At 45.9% G+C, this 22,585-nt stretch overlaps 1 protein-coding gene across 3 annotated transcripts in view; it reads right to left on the bottom strand.

The window, feature by feature from the left end:
* Nucleotides 1-281: 281 nt before the first annotated feature.
* The window catches only part of C2PH19orf47 (chromosome 2p C19orf47 homolog), a 260,110-nt gene continuing 237,806 nt past the window's right edge, over nt 282-22,585 (bottom strand). For all 3 annotated transcript variants that reach the window (XM_069644482.1, XM_069644483.1, XM_069644481.1), the window contains exon 9: nt 282-1,078. In XM_069644482.1, the coding sequence (XP_069500583.1) occupies nt 515-1,078 (564 nt within the window). In that variant the 3' untranslated portion in view covers nt 282-514. The remainder of the gene's footprint in view (nt 1,079-22,585) is intronic.

The following is a 22,585-nucleotide window of genomic DNA, read 5'->3' on the forward strand; positions in this document are numbered from 1 at the left end:
ACTTTGATTGCTTCAAGTCGGAGGAGCCTGAACCAGGCAACTCTGCAACAAGAATAATGCCAGTGAAAATATCTGCCAAGTGCCATAAAAGCCTATGTCCATGTTAAAAAATGAATCAAATACATTCTCTCACAGAAGCATGCGTCATCCAAATGAAAGTGAATATTTTTTCCAACACCAACTTTACGATGACATGGGTGGTCTAACTGCAGTAAAGAATAAAAAGCCTTGATATATGAAAAAGTACAAGAATCAGCCTGAATAACCCCCCACACAGTGAATAAAAAAGCAACATACCCTTTTATTGTATGTCTTTTTTGCAGTAGTGCTGCTTTTTTACATGGGTACTGAATAGTAAATGACACTCCCCAACCTACATCCCAAAAGGGCAAAAAACATCCTGAAACCTGAGAACTGTTTGCGGCATGCTTTTAAATCATTAAACAGGGATACAAAGATATAAATACAGAGTTGTTCAAAATCACTATCTAGAGATTAAAAAAACAAGTCCTGTTCAATTACGTTTCCTGCCTAGTCTTTTGAACACACTTACAGTCCCTGTGTTGTCCATCTTAGCACTGTGCAGCTCACTTGTGCTGCTAACCTTTGGACTGCCCAAAGTCCGCTTAATGGTGACCCTGAACTCTGGAGCCGATTTACCCTTTGAGCTGGAGATTTTGCTATCCTGGGCCAAGGCAGGGGATTTTCCTAGTCTTTGTGCCATGGGCGGGAGAGGTGGTTTCCCCAACCTCTGCGCCATGGCTGGAGTGGCAGGTGTGCCAAGTCTCTGAATCACGCTCACTTTTGAGGCAGGCGTAACCTTTGCAGTTTTTGCGGGTGGAGGGGTGGACGGCTCAGTCTTCGCAGTGGGCCGTCTCAAGGAAGTGATGGCAGATTTGGGTACGGAGCTTGTGGCTTTTGCTTTGATAGTCACTCCTGGTTTGGGGGTTTCTTTTGTTGCAGGCTTGACCGCATTCTTTAATACACCAGCATACTGCAGGATTGAACAATCATCATCACTCTCCGTGGCTTTGTCGTCTTCTGCAGAATCACTAAGACGACTGAAGACTCCCGTAGGCTGAATCAAAAAAGAAAGAAAATAAAGCATTTTTACATTACACGATTTACAATTCTGGTTTAGGATTTCCGAAAAAGCTCAGTTTAAGGCAACCATTGTCCAAAGAAAAATATACATTAAGGATAAGTAAGATAACATTATTCAAATAAGTCAGGAACTTAGCAGAAATGTTTCCAATAAACCTTTGATGATGCAAAACAGGTGGATTGGTAACAGAGCCCAATGGGGATGTTGGCTTAACTCATGAGTCTATTATTGCGGTTTCATTTTATTTTAAGTCATTCCATTGTGCCTGTTTGAAGGCAGTGAAAGCTAACCTAGTCTGTATATGCAGGGAACCTACCAGGATGGAACAAGTTACTTACCTCTAACTGTTGCTCTCCAGTACCCGTCGTCGTCGGGCTGGGCATCCTCGGTAAAAGAAAAAACTAACTTTCGTTTATGCACTGTCTTTCTCCTATAAACCAATCACTGAGCTCTGGGCCATACTTCCCCCAACCATTGACTGTCCTCTCCCTAAGCCTTTCCTCTGGCAGCCATCTTCAGATTTGGTAACACGTAAAGTGGCAGTATGACAAAGAGCCGAAGGGGCAGGAGGGAGGGTTCGTATGTGAATCCATGCCAGACCTATTCTGGAGAACAACATTACAGGTAAGTAACTTGTTCCTTCTCCAGCATGGGGTCTGGCATGGATTCACATGCTCACGAATACAATACATAGCAGTACACATGCACAACCACGGGAGGTGGCAAGGCTCGACATGAAGCATTTCAACAACTCAACATTAAGCATTTCTTACCGCCTCACCAGGCTTACCTTCAAGCGAAAAGGTTGCGCAGCACTGCCTGGCCGACACAGGACTCCTCCCTGGAATCCCAGTCGACACAGTAGAATCTCGTGAAGGTGTGTGTCGACCTCCACGTAGCAGCCCTGCATATGTCCAGCAGGGGCACACCAGACAGGTATGCCGTAGTAGCACCGATCGCTCTGGTCAAATGGGCTCTCGGACGGCCGAGCAACGGTCGCTTTGCCAACTAGTGACAGTGCATGATGCAGCCAGAGAGCCATCTGGAAATAGATGCCTTTGAGAGGGCCTTCCCCTGGTTCACAGGTCCAAAATTCACAAACAGCTGTGATGTCTTCCGAAAACTCTTCGTGCGGTCCATGTAGAACTTCAGCGCTCAAGCCACATCCAGTGAGTGCAAGGTCCTCTCAGCCGGCGACGGGAAAAAAAATTGGTAACACCAAGGGCTCGTTGAGATGGAAGTCCGACAGCACCTTGGGCATGAAGGAGGGGTGCGTCCACAGCACTACCCTCGTCTCGTGGAATGTCAGGTATGGAGGTTTACAGGAGAGGGCCTGATCTCTCCCACTCGTCGTGCGTAGGTGATGGCCACAAGAAACATTTTTCTACGATAGGAATTTCAACAGTGCCGAATGCAGAGGCTCGAATGGCGGGCCCATGAGTCTGGTCAGCACCATGTTAAGCTCCCACGCCGGGGCCTTCACTGGCGGTAACGAGCGGAACAGTCCTTTTATGAACCCCTTCACTAGGCAGTGAGACCACAGCAACAACAGCCCCGGAGTTCGGGTGTAGGGGGAGTCATCGGCCAGATGGATCTTAAAGGAGGCATGTGCCAGCCCAGCCTTGGCCAGCGATAGCAAGTACGGTAGCACTTGAGGGGCCGCAATCCATAGAGGGTTGATCTTCTGTGCACAGCACCAGACACAGAACCTCTTCCATTTATACCCATAGCACTTAAGAGTCGAGGACACACTGGCCTTTGCAAGGACATCCTTGCTGTCCGCCGGGATATCGTAGCCTCCGGACTCTAGTGTTGCAGCAGTCTAGCCTGCAGGTTCAGCAATCCCAGGTCGTGATGCAGGATGGCGCCTCCTTAACTGGCGAGAAGATCCGCGTCTGTCGGCAGTTTGACTGGGGGTGGGGTCCTGAAGTCCTGAAGATCCGGGAACCATATCTGCCTCGGCCACGCCGGCGCGACGAGGATCATCCTGCACCGGGACCGTCTGAGTTGACTGATGAGTAGCAGAAGCAACGGGAAGAACGCATACAGGAACAGGCCATCACAGGTGACGGAGAATGCATCGCCCATGCTCCCCAGCTGGGGAAAACTGCTGGCGAACCTAGGGCACTTGGTGTTCGCTGCTGTTACAATAGATCTATCTGGGGATTGCCCCATCGTCGGAATAGCAGAGCTACTTGATCCTGCCGGAGTTCCCACTCGTGGCACGAGCGCAGCTCCCTGCTGAGCGAGTCAGCGACGATGTTCTTTACTCCTGCAGGTGGAAGGGTACCAGGAACATCCCGTGGGCAACGGCCCAGTGCCACAGATCCTGCGCTTCCTTGGCTAGGGCTGGGGATCTGGTGCCCCCTTGCTTCCGGATGTAGACCACTGTAGTGGTGTTGTCGGTGAAGACCCTCACCACCTAGCCCTTGAGGGACGGGAGGAACGACCTGAGGGCCCAGAACACAGCTCGGAGCTCCAGGACGTTGATGTGTGGTGACCTCTCCTCCGGGAGCCAAAGGCCTCTTGCGTGGAGATCTCCGGTGTGCGCTCCCCATCCTTACAGGGAGGCGTCCGTCGTCAGTCTCTTGATGGGTCTGGAAGCCCATACCCCGCCGCTAGATGCGCGCGGCTGCCCCACCACCGGATTGCTCGGCAGATCGTCTCATTGTGGGAGATCTTGTCTTCGAAACTGCCCGCTGCTTGCATCCAATGGGCGTCGAGGAACTCCTGCAGTGGTCGCATCTTCAACCTGCATAGGCGCACGAGGTAGCTGCATGATGACATGCCGAGTGGGGACTTGATGGACCTCACCCTTGCCATGTCCCGATCCAAGGGGAACGGTTTCTGGATAACATGGTCAGGGAAATTTTCCATGTCAACCAGTCAATGGAACTACCAACGTTCTTTCAAAACCCTTCAAATTTGGGACAAAAGCGCCTGCATACACTGGATGTGCGCAGAGCCGTCATGTTTTATATGGAAAGAACTAGACCTCTGAGAAAGACTAATCCGTTCTTTGTCTCGGTGGCAGCAGGAAGAGAAGGAGATGCAGTTTCAAAATCCACTATATCTAGATGGATTGTCCAATGCATCACTCTGTTTCTCTCTTGCTAAGAGAACTACCCTTCAAGCCGAGAGCACATTCTACTCGAGGCACTGGGGCTTCCATAGCATTCATTGCAAATGTCCCTCTCAAGTCTATTTGCAAAGCGGCAACTTGGAGTTCTGTACACACCTTTAAAAAACACTACTTTCTAGATGCCCACTCTAGATCTGATTCCCAGGTGGGACAAGCAGTATTAAGACATCTTTTTTCTACTGTTCCTTCTCACAACCCACCTCCAACACCGGTTACTGCTCGCTAGTCTATGCACAGCATGTGATTCTAATCAGATTAACAAACGTCAGAAGACAATGCATTACTTACCGTAAAAGCATTTGATGGTTGTATCTGCTTAGATTCACATGCGCCCACCCTTCCTCCCACCTCAGGTGAAAGGAACATAGACATCCTTTATCTCTCTCTTTTCTGTGCTCACTCACGTCTAATAGGCTCTCTCAGGGCAGAGAAAATACAAACAGAGGGACCTCGACGTGTGAGGGATTGTGGGTACACTGCACGACACTATAGGGATAGTGTTACAGACACGCCTTGTCGACGTCCCCTTTTCGACTACGAAAAACAAAATGCAATACTCCGCAGTGACCGCTGGATGTCGGACAATGCACAGCATGTGATTCTAAGCAGATTGACAAACATCAGAAACACTGTTACTCTTTATAAATGACAAGGTTATTCTAGGTAGGTAAAACCTAATGCAGATTTATTCCGGACAGGCTAACAGCAAGTCAGGGCAAGCAAGACCCAATTGAGGAACACTCATATCCGAAAATGAAACCAACAGCATTTTCTTTTGGGAAGAGGCACAACCAAATAACAGGTGAGTAATATACCCATACATCTACTTTCAGTTAGAATGGCGAACAGTTTCTAAGGAAAGAAAGATCTTGCATATAGTTTTCAGAATGGCACAACATTTCTAATTTAAGTAATAACTTTACTAACTTCATTCTCAGAGTTACAGTTACCAACCAACTTATTTTTTATAAGTAATTACTTCTAAACATGTATTCTCTTTTCTAGGCAAAAGGCCCAATCCTTTAAAACTCTTTACCTTATTCTTGAAGCATGAGTGCTCAGTGGCAGAACAGGGGTCACTATGGTCTAGTGTCCAACAGGCAGTGTCAAGATAGGTTCTTAAGTAGCAAATGCCAGACTTCCTAAGGAAGACTGATCACAGGTGAGTATTTTACTTTAGAGTTAGTTGAGGGTCCAGGGGCTTCACAGAAGACATAGGAGGATTCCGTGGGTGGGCGTGGGTGAACTGGACGAGAGGCCTGCCAATCACAGTAAACACCCTAAAACTACACAGGATCACAAGAGACATGGTAAGTAAATACCCAAGCCAGCACAAAAGAAGATTTTGCAGCCGGAGGACTTCAGGATCTGCAGACAAAAACCTAGTCGGTGGATTACTTGTCGTGGTGAATGAAAACAGGACCTTGGAAGGGATTTTGCAGTAGAGATCAAGGGGAAAGGCTTTTCCTCAGGGCTGGATGCGGATCTGTGACTTTGGCAACTTTTCAGGAGCACAGATATCGCCGGCCGGATTCTCGTCATTACAAATGTCCAGCACTCTGGTGAGAGGACTTTCACTTGATTCGTTTGTTTTTTATTTATTAAGCGCGCCAGACCCTAAGGTATCAGGGCACAGGCAGAAAAAAGTCATACAGCTTGGTACATAGGTTACATGAGTTTACAAATATATCACAAAAACGTCTAGCAAATATGTACATGAGGTAAGCAATGTTAAATATATACATTCTATATATAGCAGTATATACAGTTCACTTATATAGTCTTGTTCTGTCGGTTCATTTGTCCTTGTTCTCTAAGCGCCAAGAGATCAGATTTTGCCTGAATTTGATGAAAGTGTGGTCCATTCTAAGTGTGGTAGGTAGTGAGTTCCACAGTTGGGTAGCTTTCACTGGGAAGTTGGAGCCCCCAATAGTGGATAGTTTAAAACGAGGCACCTGGAGACAGTTTGAGTTTACTAGTCTTGTGGGTCTGGTAGATTTTCTAACTAATCTTTCTATAAGGTATTGTGCTGCTTTATTGTTGAGGCATTTATGGATAAGAGATGCTGTTTTTAGTCTAATTTTTTCGTGTGGATAGCCACTTGTACTTCCTTCAGATGTCGGAAATATTTTCTTTCTTAGAGATACTGAGTGCGGCTCTAAGGGCGTTATTTTGGAGTATCTGTAATTTGTTAATAATGTGTTTGTTGGCTCCAATGTATAGGGCGTTGCAATAGTATAGTTCTAGCTAGGATCATGCAACTATTAGATGAAAGGAATTGTTTGCCGGCTCTGATTAGTTTGCATGTGTATGCTGTAGAGGAGGCTAGAGAGTTTACCTGTTTAGTGAATGTAAAAGTTGAGCCTAAGGTTTTTACTTCCTTGGAAACCTTAATAAGATTCCCCATTGATGATGAAAGATTAGTATTCTGCACAGAGTCTAGTGAGAAGAGATGCAGATACCAGGATCAGGAGTTCTGTTTTGTCATCCTTCAGACAGAGGCCATGCGTGGCCAACCATGCCTGAACAATGCTGTATATTCTGTTCACCAATGCTCAATCCAAGCTATAGTCCCCCACCCCCCCCCCCATAAGTGGTAGGAGGATCTGGGCATCATCTGCATAGCTGGTGTAGGTGATACCCAGATTGTCCAAATCATCAAACAGGGGCTTGGTGAAAATATAATACAAGGTTGGAGATACACAGGAACCCTGGGGCACCCCACAGGTTATAGGGATCGGGTGTGCAGCTGGCGAGAAAACCCTCATAGTTTGGTCAGTAAGGAAAGATTGTATCCAGGCAATTGCCTCGCTGGAGAAACAGGCAGAGCCGAGTCCAAGTGGCTACGTAAGACGTTATGATCCACTAAATCGAAGGCTGCCGACATGTCGAGGAAGAGGAGTAATGCAGGTTTGCCATTGTCTCTTAATATGTCTATTTGGGCTTTAAGATCAATTAGTGCTGTTTCTGTGCCATGTAATGGCCGGAAACCAGATTGACGGGAGCCTAATAGTTGGTTAAGTTCTAAGAAGTTCTGGATTTGGATATATGCAACCTTATCTAGGATCTTCAACAGGAATGGCACGGTAGTGATGGGTCTGTAGTTAGTTCGAACAGACGGGTCTAGTTTTTTTTAAGAGTGGAAGTCCCCACGATTCCTTAAGGTTGCTAGGTATGGTGCAGGATGTGAAAGATGCATTAAGCTTGGTAATGAACGGGGCTAGGTTCCTAGTGGCGACCTTGTTGAGTTGTGCTGGACATTGATCACCCTTACAATTAGATGGTTTGAGACCCAGTATAACTTTCTCAACCTCTATAATAGACTTTGGAGAAGTGAAATTGGGTGGCATGGTTAGTTTTGGACAGTGCCATTTAGTTATATGGTATCAAGGAAGTTGGGGATGCTTTCTTTACTGACATTTTATTTTGGGGGTCGTGTCTCTGGAGAGCCAGCAGGATGCCCACAAAGTTTCAGCGAGATTCGGAAGACCATGCACCGCACAATGGCTCGAGGTCCCAGGGTATTTCTGCCCCAGAAGATCGCAACACAGCATGGGATGGCTCAAAATGCAGGTCTTTGTGGGTGTCAACAGGCTCTGGGTCGTCGTTTTCAGAGACCCCAGGTAGATTGGAAGGAAAGGCTACAGCAGGCACAGGTTACACAGCAACCTTTATGGTTGCTGGAAATAGTCTCAGACGCTTTTCCTTCATCATCCTCTTCGGCTTTGGTTCCAGTGGTCGACTTGTCTTCAGCTTCCAGGTTTGGAGTACTTAACAGGAACTACAGCATAACTTCTGCATTCTCTCCCTGCATTGTACAACAGGAGGGCGTCTGGTTGTCCAATCAGGACAGCCAGCCCCCCCACTGGGATTTGTCCCCATTCAGGCAAGGTGGAAGACTAAGGGCTGTGGAATTTTGCATTCTTACCTTGCTTCCTGCCTTCACAAACCTACTCCTGGAGCCTGGGTGGGGAGTCCAGGAGAATCCCGCCGAAGATTTAAAATCACACAAATGAATTTCCTGCCCTGGATATCAGGGGAAGGAAGGACACGAAACAATAAAATGGCGAAAAAAGAAGACAGGGTCATTATGATAAAATGATCACCCTTGGGTGCCTTTATTGCAGCTGTGAACACAGCCCATAGTAAAGGTGCACTGAATTAGTAAAAGTTATCACTGCCACCAGCCAATAAAGGTATGCTTGTCCCTGTAACAGAATTGTTACAGTTTTAGTGTGAAAGGGGATACGTTATCTCCCGAGCACTCCACATAAGGTGGGGTGTGCTGGTTTCACTAAATATGTGAAAAGGGATCCAAAGATCCGTTCTACACCTGGGAACTGTAGTTCCCTCAAGATTAGGTAGAAAGTTAAAACAGGAGACCAAAGGGCAAGCCAGCAACAATAGTGTGTGCCAAAAGTTGTGAAAGAGGATAGAATTAAAAAGACAAAAAAAATGACACCCATAAAAGAGTAAAAGACAGAGTGGAAAAAGGTTCCCACTCACTAAGGAAAAATAATCCACCAGTAAAGCAAAAAAAGTTCTGGGGTTGACACGTCAGGAAGATTTAATATCACTATGAAAATTTTACCTACAGTGAGGCACACTCCGAGCATACGCTTAGTTCAAGAAAACACGTACACACTAGCATTTATATAAAAATAAGCATTATGTACTGTCGCACAATAGCATTAAACAAAATACAGAAACAATCTCAAAATAAGATACTTTAGAACACTGTTTAAGTGACACCAAAGTTGAAAAAACTTCAAAAAGGTATGTAAACTGACCAACTTGTATGCTTTAGTTAACCCCTGCTCAACCAAATCTGAGTAAGTTCAGCCCTATTATAAGCAAGTCTTGCAGAATCAAAGGCAAAAGAAGAAAAAGCAGTAAAGCAGCAAACAAGGCAGAGTCTATGAAGAGTTATTCAGGTTTACAGCTAAGTAGCAGTAGATTTCTTTGGTAAGGCGCACAATGGGTTGTCCACCCCCAATGCAGCTCAATGTAGTCCTGGGAGGGGATGCAAGTAACTGCTTATGTGTAATCCTCCGAAGCACAGGAGCAACAAAGCAGGGCCCAGGTAAGTACTGGGGGCTGAACAGTACCTTATCAACGAAGAAGCTTGTACAGCAGGACGGTCCCCAAGGAGAGGAGACAGCAGACCGCGGTTTAGCGACTGAAAGAACTTGCAATGAATCCGATAGCTGCTCTCAAGTAGTTGGGAGGCCCAGTTGGATCTTCGCAGCACTTCAGTGCAGTGTCACAGAGAAACCCTTTAGATTTCTCATAAGGTTTGATTACCTTTTCTTGGGTGAACTACTGTTCACCAAGAACAGTAAAGTGAAATTGACTTTACTTCTCTTTTCTCTGTGTGGGTCCAGTACACACCATCTTATGTGCAGTGCTTGGGGGTTACTTAGTAGCCCCTTTTTCCTACCTACTCATGTAATGTTTTTATGTTACACTCACTACTTTAAATGGCTGGAACTGGTTTAATTTTCCGACCATTGTGCTTTTCAACCTCAGGCTGAAACCTCAGCTGCAGTATAGGACTCACGGGTGACCTTTGTCAAAATGGCCCTGGTAGTCTTTTTTTGACATTTTCTGTTTGTGCGGTCTTTCTTGGGTTTTACTCCTAGAACACCTAAATGCACTCTTTGATTGGCCGACTGTGCGGCAAGGACAGCCACCCTGCTGGGTCACTGACAGCTAGGCTGGAATGAAAGGGAGAGAACTGAATAAAAGGAGTCTTTTGGCTGGATATATTTTATTTGTATCGCGCTTATTCACACGTGCTTGGAAGGCAGAGTCGACCACTGGACGAAGGAACCAAAGAACTTGGAGGACGCCTGCTGCACCTCCTGGAACGTTGGTTTGCCCGGTGAAGCCTTGCTGCTGTGCTGAAATGGCAAGTTTGCATCGACAGAGAAGCCCCTGCAAGGACTACTTCTCCCCTTGAGTTGGTGGGACCAATCAACTCCAAAGTAAGCCACCTGGACATTCTTCTTGGAGCTGGTTGAATTTCCACAGAGTTGCTGCTGGAAACCGTAGAGCCAAGGAGTGGAACACCAGTTTGTGTGCGTTGCTTTTAAGTTGGCCAAGAGCTCCAGGAAGATCCTCCGGACTCCCAGGAAGCAGGACTGACCGAGCCTGAACACCAACAGAGTGCAGGACCCCAGAAGCAAGGAAAGTCCATCTCGACAGCCAGGACCCGCAGTGTTGCTATTTGCGATAGACGCGATGAGCTGAAACACCGAACAGCCACTGAAAGTGAAAGTGAAGTTTGCCGGTTGCAAGTTTTGACTGTCCCAGTGCAGGAGTCCCCCGACGTCGTCCTTATTGTCCCCACGACTGAGGCCCAGGAACAGTGCGATCTGCACAGGGACAGGCGTCATCTGCTGCATCTTTTCTTCATTTTAAAGGTACTGTACAAAGTCTAAGAGAACTTAGCTCTTGCTGTAGAGTTGCTTGCATCTTCTTCTACTCACAACTCTAACAGCTTGTGGCCCTACATTAATTCATCTTTTTCTTCAAAGACTTCTAAAACATTGTGCAAAGACTTTTCTACTTACCTGCAAAGAAGTGCTTCAGCTCATATAGACTTTTGCCTATTGACTTTGGCTAAGCCCGTTTCACTGAATGACTCGTATTGGGGGATCTGAAAGTATTTGCCTCCTTAATAAAAATTGTGGCATCTTGTTTGCTCGAATAACCTTTTCCTTTGACTTGCTCTTAAACCAATTCTGAATGCCAACAGTAATCCATTAATGTCAACAGCATCCTAGCTATTGAAGTCACCTATGGGTGTAGGTCTCTGCAGTATGCCATCCCAAATGGGTATTTACTGATTCTGAAGAGAGTACAGTTTTGAAGGGTTCATGGTCTTTCCAGCGATGGAAACCCATTGAATGCCATTGCATCGAAAATGCTATCTTTTACATGCAAGTTTATTTCCATCAAAACCAGTCCATCAAATAGATAAATGGACAAGTTTAGATGGATATGCACTTTATAATGTAAAAAATAGCATTTCGATGCATTTTTTTTTTTAACGTTAAAACATTACATGGAGCTGTCCAGTGCTGAAATTTAGAAACTGGCCAGCTCCTTGTAATGTTTTAATGTTTATTATATATTGGGGGGGCCCAAACCCCACACAACCCCTTAAGCCCAAATCTAACCCTATCCTCAAATCTAACCCTAGCCCCCAACCCTACTCCCTAATCTAACCCTACCCCTAATTATCCATTGAAATTAACCATCGCAAATTATTCAATTAATATTCTTTCCGATAAAAAGGCAATACAAGGAATAATTTTTGCTGGAAAAGTATTCAATTAATACATTTTAGATGGAAAGTCCAGATACCGTTTTGAGGCTTATATTAACTGACTGATAAAGTAATAATTGTTTTATCAAGAAACCCTGTGTGTAAATGTTTGCTTGAATACTTGTCACTGTGAACCTCTGTGCAACTCCCCTGCAGCTCACACTGACCCCTCTTGAGAAGCATGGCTACTCGTCCACACTACCAACCTGTGTGGTAGAGACTTATACCAAAGGTTGGGTTGCTATTGCCAGGAGGGCAGGGTTGTTGTACTGCACCCCAAGGGTACTGCATACAATCGTGCCTAACAATTATGTAATAGCATTTCGGATAATTGTATCTGCTTAGATTCAAATGCTTTGCATATTGTCCGACAACTAGTGGTAATCGTGGAGTATTGCATCTTGTCTTTCGAGAATCAAGAGGGGATGTCGACATGGGCATGCTTGCAACACTATCCGTGACGTGTACTGTCCCCAAAATCCCTCACGTGCCGAGGTCTCTCCGATTGTATTTTTTCTGCCGTGAGGGAGCCTTATGACCATCAGTACAGAAAGAGAGAAGTAGTAGTAAGATGTCTATATGCCTTCCATCCTAGCGGGGAGGAAGGGTGGGCCCATGTGAATCTAAGCAGATACAATCATCAGAAATGCTATTACAGTGAGTAATGCATGTCTTCTGATGCTTGTGAATCTGCTTAGAATCACATGCTGTGCATAGACTACCGAGCAGTACCTGGAGTTGGAGGGAGGTGAGAAGGCACAGTAGTGAAGAAATGTCTTAATACCGCGTGCCCCACCTGAGAATCAGGCCTAGAGTGAGTATCTAGGCAGTAGTGTTTTGTAAAGGTGTACACAGAACTCCAGGTTGCACCTTGTAAATTGACTTGAGGGACATTTGCATTGAATGCTATTGTTATGGAGAATTCTCATAAATGTGCTAATTCCCTTCACCTTCGAGACCCCCAGCAACTTTGCTGGATTTTGAGGACTTGATTTTTTTTTACCTGGAGAGAGTGTGAGCCTTCTCTCTCTCTCATGTATTTTGATGTGTGTTTTACTGTTATGTTTTTTTGATTATGGAGTTTTAGACAACTCCATAGGCGGCATCTTTGTGTGCGTTACACAGCACCCTCAGTGCAGTGACACGAGGAAGCTTTTTAGGCTGTCCCAGGGTTTTAATACCTTCTCTGGGGTAAACTACTGTTTCACAGAGAATGTAAAAGTAAATTGACTTTACTAGTCTTTAAATTCCTATACCCAGCACACACTATCTTAAAATAGAGCGCTATGGGGGTTACCTAGTATCCCCTAGGTCTAGAAACTCATGTAGCAGTCCCCTGCTACCCTTTCCTATCAAAATGGCTGGTGGCAGTGGTTTTACAATGAACTACCATGACTTTTCCTGCCCGCGAACACCGGTAGCTAAAAATAACGGGAGCCATGTTTTTCAAGACGGCACCTAAGCCCCCTTTGTTTAAACAGATCCCGGTTGTCTTTTTTCGCCATTTCTTTTTTGAAAGGTCCTTCTAGAGTTTGTCTGCGTGCCAAACCAGGTTTGGTCCCTTTGTTTCTATGCCTTTGGCGGGCTTCAGGACTGAAGACCGCCTCTGGTGCCCGAGTGTTTGGGGAGGGCAGGAAGTGAGGGAGGTGCCCGAAACTCCCTGTGCATAGTCTCCTAGGAGACCCAAATGCACTCTGGCGTGATTGGCTGGCTGACTGTCCGGCAAGGACAGCCACCCTGCTGGGTGAGTGACAGCTAGGCTAGAATGAAAGGGAGAAAACGGTTTAAAAGGTGAGTCTTGGCTAGGAAGGCAGATTCGACCACTGGAACGAAAGAACCGAAAACGAGCTGGAAGAGGACGGCTGCTGAAACTACTGGACCGTTGGTTTGCCTGGTGGAGCCCTGCTACAGGTCTGAATCGCCATGTTCACCTCAACATAGAAGCCCTTCAAGGATAACTTCTTCCTTTGAGTTTGAAGTGTCAGGTCCAGTCTCTAAATTCCTGCAGGAGTGACGATAGCCCACCAGAACACCCTCCCCCCCCCCCCCCACCTACCAATCTGGCAGTCTTTGGATTACAACTAACGAACTGGTTAACTCCAGGGGAAGGGGAAAATAAAAAAAAATAAAAACACAGGCTTCCTCTGGGTCTGGACCCGATCACTTCTGTACTGGATTGCTTAGAGAATACCTAGGAGACAAGTACACATTCATTACTTTAATTTTATACTTCCCTTATCTCCTGTGATTATTCTTTTTCCTAAACTCTCCCTCACCATACCTGCTGCCTGTGCTCCTTAGCCGATAGGCCTCAGATTTGAAGAATTTTCAGCTTGAAAAACCTATATATGTTCAGGCTTGATGCTAGAGCTGTAACACTTCCTGCCTTCAAACTGAATCTCTTGACCTTATAAATGGACTTCTCTGAAACTCTTACCTTGAAGATCTCTTCTGTTATCTCCACTTGAAATATTTATATATTGTTACCTCAGCGTGAGCACAAACCTCTATTGTGACTTTCCACCTCACGTTTCCAGATTTCACTTAATCCTTGCTTCTCTGGTAGAAAGTCTGAACCATAGGTTTATAGCGCAGCTCAGAATCTAGAATGGAATGACTCCCAATAACCAATTCTGCTTGTTGAGTCTGCTGAAAGGCAATACTGCAAACTACTGCTAAATAACTTTTTCTAATGTGTGACCGGAACGATGCTCGCGCAACTGTTATGCTGGCAAATATTCTGTTTAACTCATTAGCAGCCCAAAAGGTAAACGCGGCTCATACTGCCTGCCACATACCAAGGTTCGTGAGCTGACAGGATAACGGCCACGGACTGCGACGCTCCACGCATGCAGGATCAATGGGTCCTTTCCTCTAATGTGCCGATGGATACTCCGTATGAACTTGTAGTTTTGAAATTTTATTAGATAAGTTTCACCCGAGAGCCGTCTGAATGTTAGTACATTCATCTTTTTAAATCACACTCCATCCAGAGTGCCGGCAGGTGAGTGCCGTGACCTGTGACCCCCCCGGCCAGCTTCCTAAGTTTGGGCCTCTGTGGTGGCCCACGCCACTCGCTTTCCCCCGGCACCTTTCTCTCCCTCCCGCCTCCCACCCTGCCCATGGGCCTGATTGGGCATTGCCCCTGAGCTTCCTGGTCCACCTCGCCAGCGGCCCCCTTCGCGCTCACTCCATCCAGAGCGCCTGCAGGTGAGTGCCGTGGCCTTTGACTCCCCCGGCCAGCTTCCTAAGTTTGGGCCTCTGTGGTGACCCCCCCACGGCCCACGCCACTCGCTCCCCCCCCCGGCACCTCTCCCTCCCTACCTCCCTCCCTCCCTCCTCCCACCCCCGGAGCCCCAAAACTAGGCCCCTAGGCCCCAGAAGCATCCCCTCCCACCCTCTTCCTTGTTTCTCTCCCCTCCCGCCCATTATAACAGCCATCTGCGCTCTCATTGGGCCTCGAGCCCTTGGCTGCCAGAGTCTAGAGAGCCAGCTCACACCGGCTCCTCCATCCACAGCGAGGAAACCGGCGTGAGGTGAGCCTTGCCCATCTCTGGGCACTTGGTGTTTAATTTGTGCCCAAAGCTAGCCCCCAGGTCCCAGAAGCGTCCCTCTCCCACCCCACACCCTCTTCCTGGTCCCTCTCCTTCCCGCCTCCCGATCTGCCCATTCCCGCTCTCATTGGTCCTCTCGGCCTTGATCATTGGTCCTCCAGGGCAGCCCTCTGCCCAGCAGCCCCCTGCGGCTAAGGGCCCCAAGGCCAATGGTGCTCCAACAGAGGCAGCTCCAGGAGGTGTCAGCAGGGGAAGCCAGTGGCCTTCCATCAACCAGCAACTACAAGGACCAGTAAGGTAGGAGTGGCTTGAGTCGAGGGGAGAGCTTCAGCTCTACCCTTGAAACCGGACTACTTGATAAAACCAATATTCATCAGTGTGACTATTTCCTGTTACCCCTCCCTCCCCCACACCCTCAAGAAAGACTGATCAAGCCGTGTAAGACTATAACCAACAAACCGGCTGGCTGTCGACCACTATACAGGTCTCTCAAAACTAGCAGGGCCTCTGTACCCAAATTGCATTGGGTGACATTTGGATTGCATTGATAGGCCTCTCTCCCACTATACAGGTCTCTCAAATTTAGCAAGCCCCTGTACCCAAATCGCATTGTGTGATATTTACACTGCATTGATAGGCCTCTCTCCCACTATACAGTTCTCCCACTATACAGGTCTCAAATTTAGCAGGGCCCCAGTGCCCAAACTGCAATTTGTGATATTTTGACTGCACTGACAGGCCTATTTTCCACTATACAGGTCTCCCAAATTTAGCAGGGACTCTGCTCCCAAATATTTTGAATCATAAGGATTGCAATACTCCTTAGGCTCCCTCCCACCACACGAGATTCTAGAACAGTCAGAATTAGTCTCAAGCACAAACTTAGCTTAACCACCTTAACACACTAATGAGGACCAGACCGTGATAGAATAGGTTCTAGCGCCCTCACCCTTTGAGAGACCTACATAGACAGCACTGAACTTAGACCTACACCCCGGACAACAGTAGGCCCAGCACCAAAACCACACAGCGCTCGGAGGATACACAAACCGACCCACCGGAAGAACAGACGGCACAAAAGCACCCAAGCCTACCAACACAAGAAGAAGAAATACCAGCACTCGCATCACAAGACACAGCAGCCAACCACTCGACCGGCACCTCCGCTCTGAGCACCAAAATTCCACTGACCAGAAAGGGACGCCGAGAAAGGGCACAAGACAAGGCAGCACTGGACACATGCACACAAATCCAACCTACCACCGAAGCAGCAACCTCAAATAGAGGAAACAACGCCAAAACCAAAATGAACAGAACAAAATTCCAAAGGGAAAATTCCTTATATCTCACACCATACCTCGTAACAACCCCAGAACCAGGATACCCCAACGACAGACATCAAGACACAAAGAACATCCCGAGACACCAGGAAAAAGACGGGAACACCCAAGAAGGCGGCGGCTAGAGTCCTACGCCATATATCACAAAAACAGAAGGACACCCTCAACACCCGCACCATGCCGGATATAAACGAAGATCTTATAACCAACAACCCAAACAAGAACCTAACTGACCAATTCAACGAAGAAGCCTTTACGGACTATCACCTAACCAGCACAAACTGAGAAGGAACAGCACGGAACAGCCAAGCTTTCAATCGAGTAAACCGCTTCAATGAAGATGCAGCTTCCGCTGATCCTCATACGCCCCCAATCAATGCCAACAACGATGCACTGCAACCAAACAACCACAAACCAAAACAAGGAACCACCAAAAAGCAAAACCACACCAAAAAAATCCACTGCCACCTCATCAATGCAAGATCAATGTCCAACCATGCCACCGAGATACCCGATCTGCTTTGTGACAGAGGAATCGACATCCTATTTGTAACAGAAACTTGGCTAGATGACAACTACAAGAGCACCCTCAGCAACTGCTTACCTGAATGCTTCAAATGCGTCCAAACAAACAGAAAAAACAAAAGAGGGGAGGGCTGGCAATCATCCACAAGGAACACCTGGATATCAAACTGGAAGACCCACTAATCATCGTTAAATGCGAATCCCTAATCATACGTCTAGCAGTAACACCCAAAACAGACTTGAAATTCGTACTAATATATAGACCACCAACCTACGATGCAACCTTCGTAGACTCCGTCACAGAAGCAATCACCGTCCTAGCCATCAAACACAACCACCTGATAGTCCTAGGAGACTTCAACATATAGTTTGAAGGAGAAAGCACGACCATACAAAAATCGCTAACCAGCCAACTAGCAGCAATGAACCTACAACTAGTCAAAGGAGCGACCCACTCTGCAGGGCATACACTTGATGCAATCTTCGCTAACAAGCTACTCCTCACCACGGCACCCCCAATTCAAATAACCTGGAGCGACCACCTCATCATCATCCCCTTCGTAATCAAAGTGACAAGGCTAACAAACAATCAACCGAACAAAACAACGAAAACCATGAAAAGAAATTATAGAACCATTAAAAACTTCAACCTGAAAGAACTCCTGGAGTTAAACAAACCACACCAAACATTCATGGAAGAAGATTATAACCTGGACAAAAAGGTAAGCCTGCTGCATACCTAGATTATATCTATTCTAGACAACATCGCCAAAGAAAAACCCTTCGCTTCTTCTAATAAACGGCCAATAGCAAAATGGTTCACCCCACTACTCAGCACCATGAAAAGAAAAAAAACAAAGACTAGAACTTGATTGGAGAAAAAACGACGCAGTGAACAAACTGAAATTCCTACTACCGGGCTTACAAAAATGAAATACAAAAAGCAAAGAGGAAACACTACGACAACCGAATCTTCGAAGCACCAAACACCCAAAAAGAGCCCTTCAAAATCATAAACTAAATCAAAAATCCTCTGGGATGTAACACACCAACTCCATCAGCGAAACTCTGCAGCGACCTTGCAGACCACTTCAAAAACAAGATCGCCAACATCCAACAAACCATACAAAGCAGACCGTCCGATCTGACCACAACCCCAACCCACACCTGGGAGGAGCACCCAAACAAACTACGAAGCTTTCCAGAAATATCAGTGGAGACATTAGTCAAACTGGTGAATGAGAGCAATAACTCAGGGTCCCCCGAAGACCCCTGCCCACCAGACATATAAAAATAGATTCTTAAACCAGGAACGCCCATGGAATATCACAGGAACGTCCTCAACCACTCCATCACAATTGGAAAAGTGCCACAAGCCTTCAAAACTGCATTCATCAGGCCACTACTCAAAGATACAGCGGGACACAGAGGACCTCTCCAACTACAGACCCATCTCCAACATCCCGTATACAGCCAAGCTGCTCGAAACGTACATATACAAAATAACCCAAGAGTATATAGAAGAGCAGGCACAAGTTGGCTTCAGACCACAGAGGAACAAAATCCGCTCTACTCTCAATATGGGACGATCTAAACATCAACGTAGACTCGGACAACAGCACTGCCTTGATATTCCTAGACCTATCAGCAGCATTTAACACAGTCGACCATGACACTCTCATAACAAGACTAGAAAGACTTGGAACAACAGACACCGCCCTACTATGGATCAAATCTTTCCGAACAAACAGAACGGAAACCGTATGGATGAAACCGTTCAAATCCAGCTCGAGAGATTCCACCTGTGGGGTACCACAAGGATTATCCTTCTCCCCACTACTATTCAACATCTACCTGTACCCACTTATCAGAATCATCAAAAGCCACACCCTCACCCGCTACAACTACGCTGACGAGAGAAATCTTCGAAATACAAGACAACCCAGAAAGAAACTCAACGCTAGGAAACTGCCTGCGCAAAGTATTCTTCTGGATGAACTTCAACTGCCTCAAAATCAACCCAGGCAAAACTGAAATAATGATCGTTACAAAAAATGGAGGATAAAACCAATTCATCCCTCGGGACAACCCCAGCACCCTCGCCAACTGTAAAAAACCTGGGGGTTCTGAAGGACAATAATCTCACGCTAGAGCCACAAGTAAACTCTCTCCTCAAGAAATGCTTCTTCCTCCTGCAAGCGGCTAAGAGAATCTTACCGTTCCTATCGTTTACCAACAGAACCACCATCATCGCCCTCGTCATGTCCAAAGTAGAGTATGCCAATAGCCTATACTTAGCCTAAATTTTTTTTAAAAAAAACAACAACGCATTCAATACGCGACAGCCAGACTACTTCTGAAACTACCCCGAAGAGAACACACCGCACCAGTGCTGAAAACACTACATTGGCTACCAATAAAACCATGAATACAATTCAAAACAATGACCATTACGCACAGAGCAGTACACAACGAAGGCACAGAGTTCCTAAGAGACAAACTGCGCCTACATCAACCAACAAGAACGCTCAGATCAAGCATGGACATCCGCCTGGAACCGAAGCGCTACAACAAAAGAAAACTTGGAGATCCTCCTCTCACCAAGCCCTGAAAACCTGGAACGACCTTCCAAAGTACATATGCAACACAAGAAACCACCTACTATTCAGGAAATTACTCAAAACCTGGCTCTGCACATCATAACTAGAAAGACTGGCCACAAGGACACCAACATAACTAAAAGCATCAATGAACCTAGAGCGACCGCGATACACACCGATCAATCAATGGGAAAAGCAGAGGTAAATAACCCACGACATACTAAAGGACCGAACAGGAGACAGCCTCAACACGACCAAAGACAGTAAAACATAGAAAACTAAGACAAAGAATAGAACGAATCATCAAGAGGACCATGACCTCAACTATTACCTTCCCCTACAGCCCTAAGGACAAAACAGAGTGAAAGGAAGCACTACGGGCCCCAATGCAATGGGTGAGAAACAGAATGTTTCATCACTACACACTGTCCACCAATACAAAGCAGGAAGCACAATGCCCCACCACACAAAACTACAACCAAACAGTCCCAAGGATGTTCACCCCACGGAAACCAAAGAACCTGTCAGGACAGAAGGATACGAACATCTGAACACAGGCTCACCTAGACGGATCCACTAGGACGAAACATCAACACGACCCTGACCCAGGACCATTCAAAGCCTTAACCCACCAGGGTCATACTAGATCACCTAGGAATAGACATCACCCACCCAGTCCCACACCTGAAGATTAGATTCAGACGCACCCACCAATCCAAACTATACTCAATAGGATACAGTTGGATCAGTGCAACGCCAACAAAGCAAATCGGCCCACGAGGAACCAGCAACATCCCAACCCTCAGGTATATAACTCTAACGGAACCATAAGTACCTGAATCAGGATACAGAACCCACTAACCCAACCCTCTGCATACTTAAACCCACACAAAACCACACACCATCTCTCTCCCAGCAATCCGCATCCACTTTACCACACCGCATCAACACAAACTTCACCCACAGCACTCGAGGCCCTCGCCCGATCCGATACTATCACCAAAGCCCAGCACTCGGTGTATACTGAGCTGAAGCTGCCAACAGCACACCACTTCTCCCAGTCTCCTTCACCCCTCTTCCCAAATAAGCCTACTCACCCTTCCTCTTTACAGATCCACCAGTGCACCTGGGGACCAATTCCGTTGGTGACGGGTCTCTGGGTGGTAATGATCTATAAATTCTTATAGATCCTTTTAATGACGTGTTTGTTTTTAAAAGAAAATTATTTGTTTGGTTTCAGTTTTAAGTTTCATTTTGGTTAGTCCTTGACTCAGCTTATTCAGAGTGTGATGGAGTTCCCAAGCCAAGATGGTGGCGGCAGCAGCCAGAAGTCCTGATTGGCTGTGATTATAACAAGAACAATAACACAACATTCTAAACTGCCTTTCATCAAGATTGTCAGAGAGACTGGTCCTGTTATAAGTTTCCTGGTGGTGTTTCTACTTTCTGGACAATATAACTTAAAATGACAAGTTAGAAGTTGGTTACAAGATTTTATTGAATACAGAAGCAAGCAGTAGAAGAAAAGCAGGAAGATTTGGATTGAAATATCTTTCTTCAGATAAGTGCAGTTAATTTAATAAGAATTAAACAGTTTCTTCTTAAATATTAAGATAATATTTATTAACCTTAGATTTGATAATTTATTTTATTACGGATCATTATTTCTCTTCGAATTTAGAAAGGGAAGTGTTTTTACGCATGCGCTTTAATAGTAAAGCAGTTTCAGGTTTTCTTCTGCGTCACATAAATCCCTGTTTGTTTTGTAGAGATACATTTTGATGCGTGCGCGTTTGTGTGAACGGTTCGGTTTTCCCTCTGAACCGCAAGATCTTGTTGTAGTTAGGAGATGGGTTTGGGCGCATGTGCATAATTTTACGTCAGTTAATGTTTTCCTATGCTTCCGTATATTTTCTTCTTCGAGGTAAGAGGGGGCGTGCTAACTGAGCTCTAGTAATCTCGCAATATTTATTTTTTCCCTTTAGGTCTACGCACGTTGTTTCCTGGTTTTTCATACTTCCGGGTTTTTAGGGAGTCGCGGTCATCTTTATTTGTCAGGTTGGTGGCAGAACTAAGGTAAGGGTGTTCTTAATTCTTATGATTTCGTAACTGTGTTGTTCTCGGTTAACTGCTGGTTGCTATTGGACCGAACTATATTTACGTGACATGTGGCAGGGAAGCAGTGTCTTTCGGTTTGTATTGTAATTGCATTTCTTTGATCATCTCGTGAAATCTATTACTTAAAATAGAATTTAATAAGACAAACTAAATAGGAAGTAGAACTTTCTTACAGCAGTACTAAGGAAGTTCTTGTACCACAGAACTTATTACTACTTTGCACATTTTAGTGATAAGGAGAGCTTAGCCATTCCTTCCAGAACTGAACTGATCTACATGAAGGAGTTTGGAACAAAAATTTCTCTCAGGACCAGAACTAATATGTATTCAATACAGCCTTCTTCAGAAGAAATGAACAATAAGAAATATAGAAGAGACATTCCAAAAACGACTGCATTTCAGGAAACTGTTTCCTTATGTGAAGGTGCAGTGGTTGAATTCCTGTGAACTTATGCAAAGGGTATCTCAGGTATTTTAACTCCATTATAAGACAGAAGAAATAGAGGAATAATTAATTATTTTTTAAAGCACACATATCTTACGTTCTTTTTCCTTTCATGCAGACATCCATCCTTAAGAAGAGGGCGAGCCAGTGTCTGAGTTTATTAATTTGTCCCATTTTCCCCCCTTTTCCCCAGGGGTGTCTTGGGTTCAGCTGTAATTTAAATCAGTTGGACACTGCAGACTTTTGTGGGTCTGTGGGGCTCAGCAGCTTCTGAGGAATTCCGAAGACAGGACCTGACACTTTACCACACCGCATCAACAATACAAACTTCACCCACAGCACTCGAGGCCCTCGCGCGATCCGATACTATCGCCAAAGACCAGCACTCGTGTATACCGAGCTGAAGCTGTCAACAGCACACCA

The sequence above is a fragment of the Ambystoma mexicanum genome, chromosome 2p (assembly GCF_040938575.1).
Source record: "Ambystoma mexicanum isolate Mex_15411 chromosome 2p, UKY_AmexF1_1, whole genome shotgun sequence".
Classification (NCBI taxonomy): Eukaryota; Metazoa; Chordata; class Amphibia; order Caudata; family Ambystomatidae; genus Ambystoma; species Ambystoma mexicanum.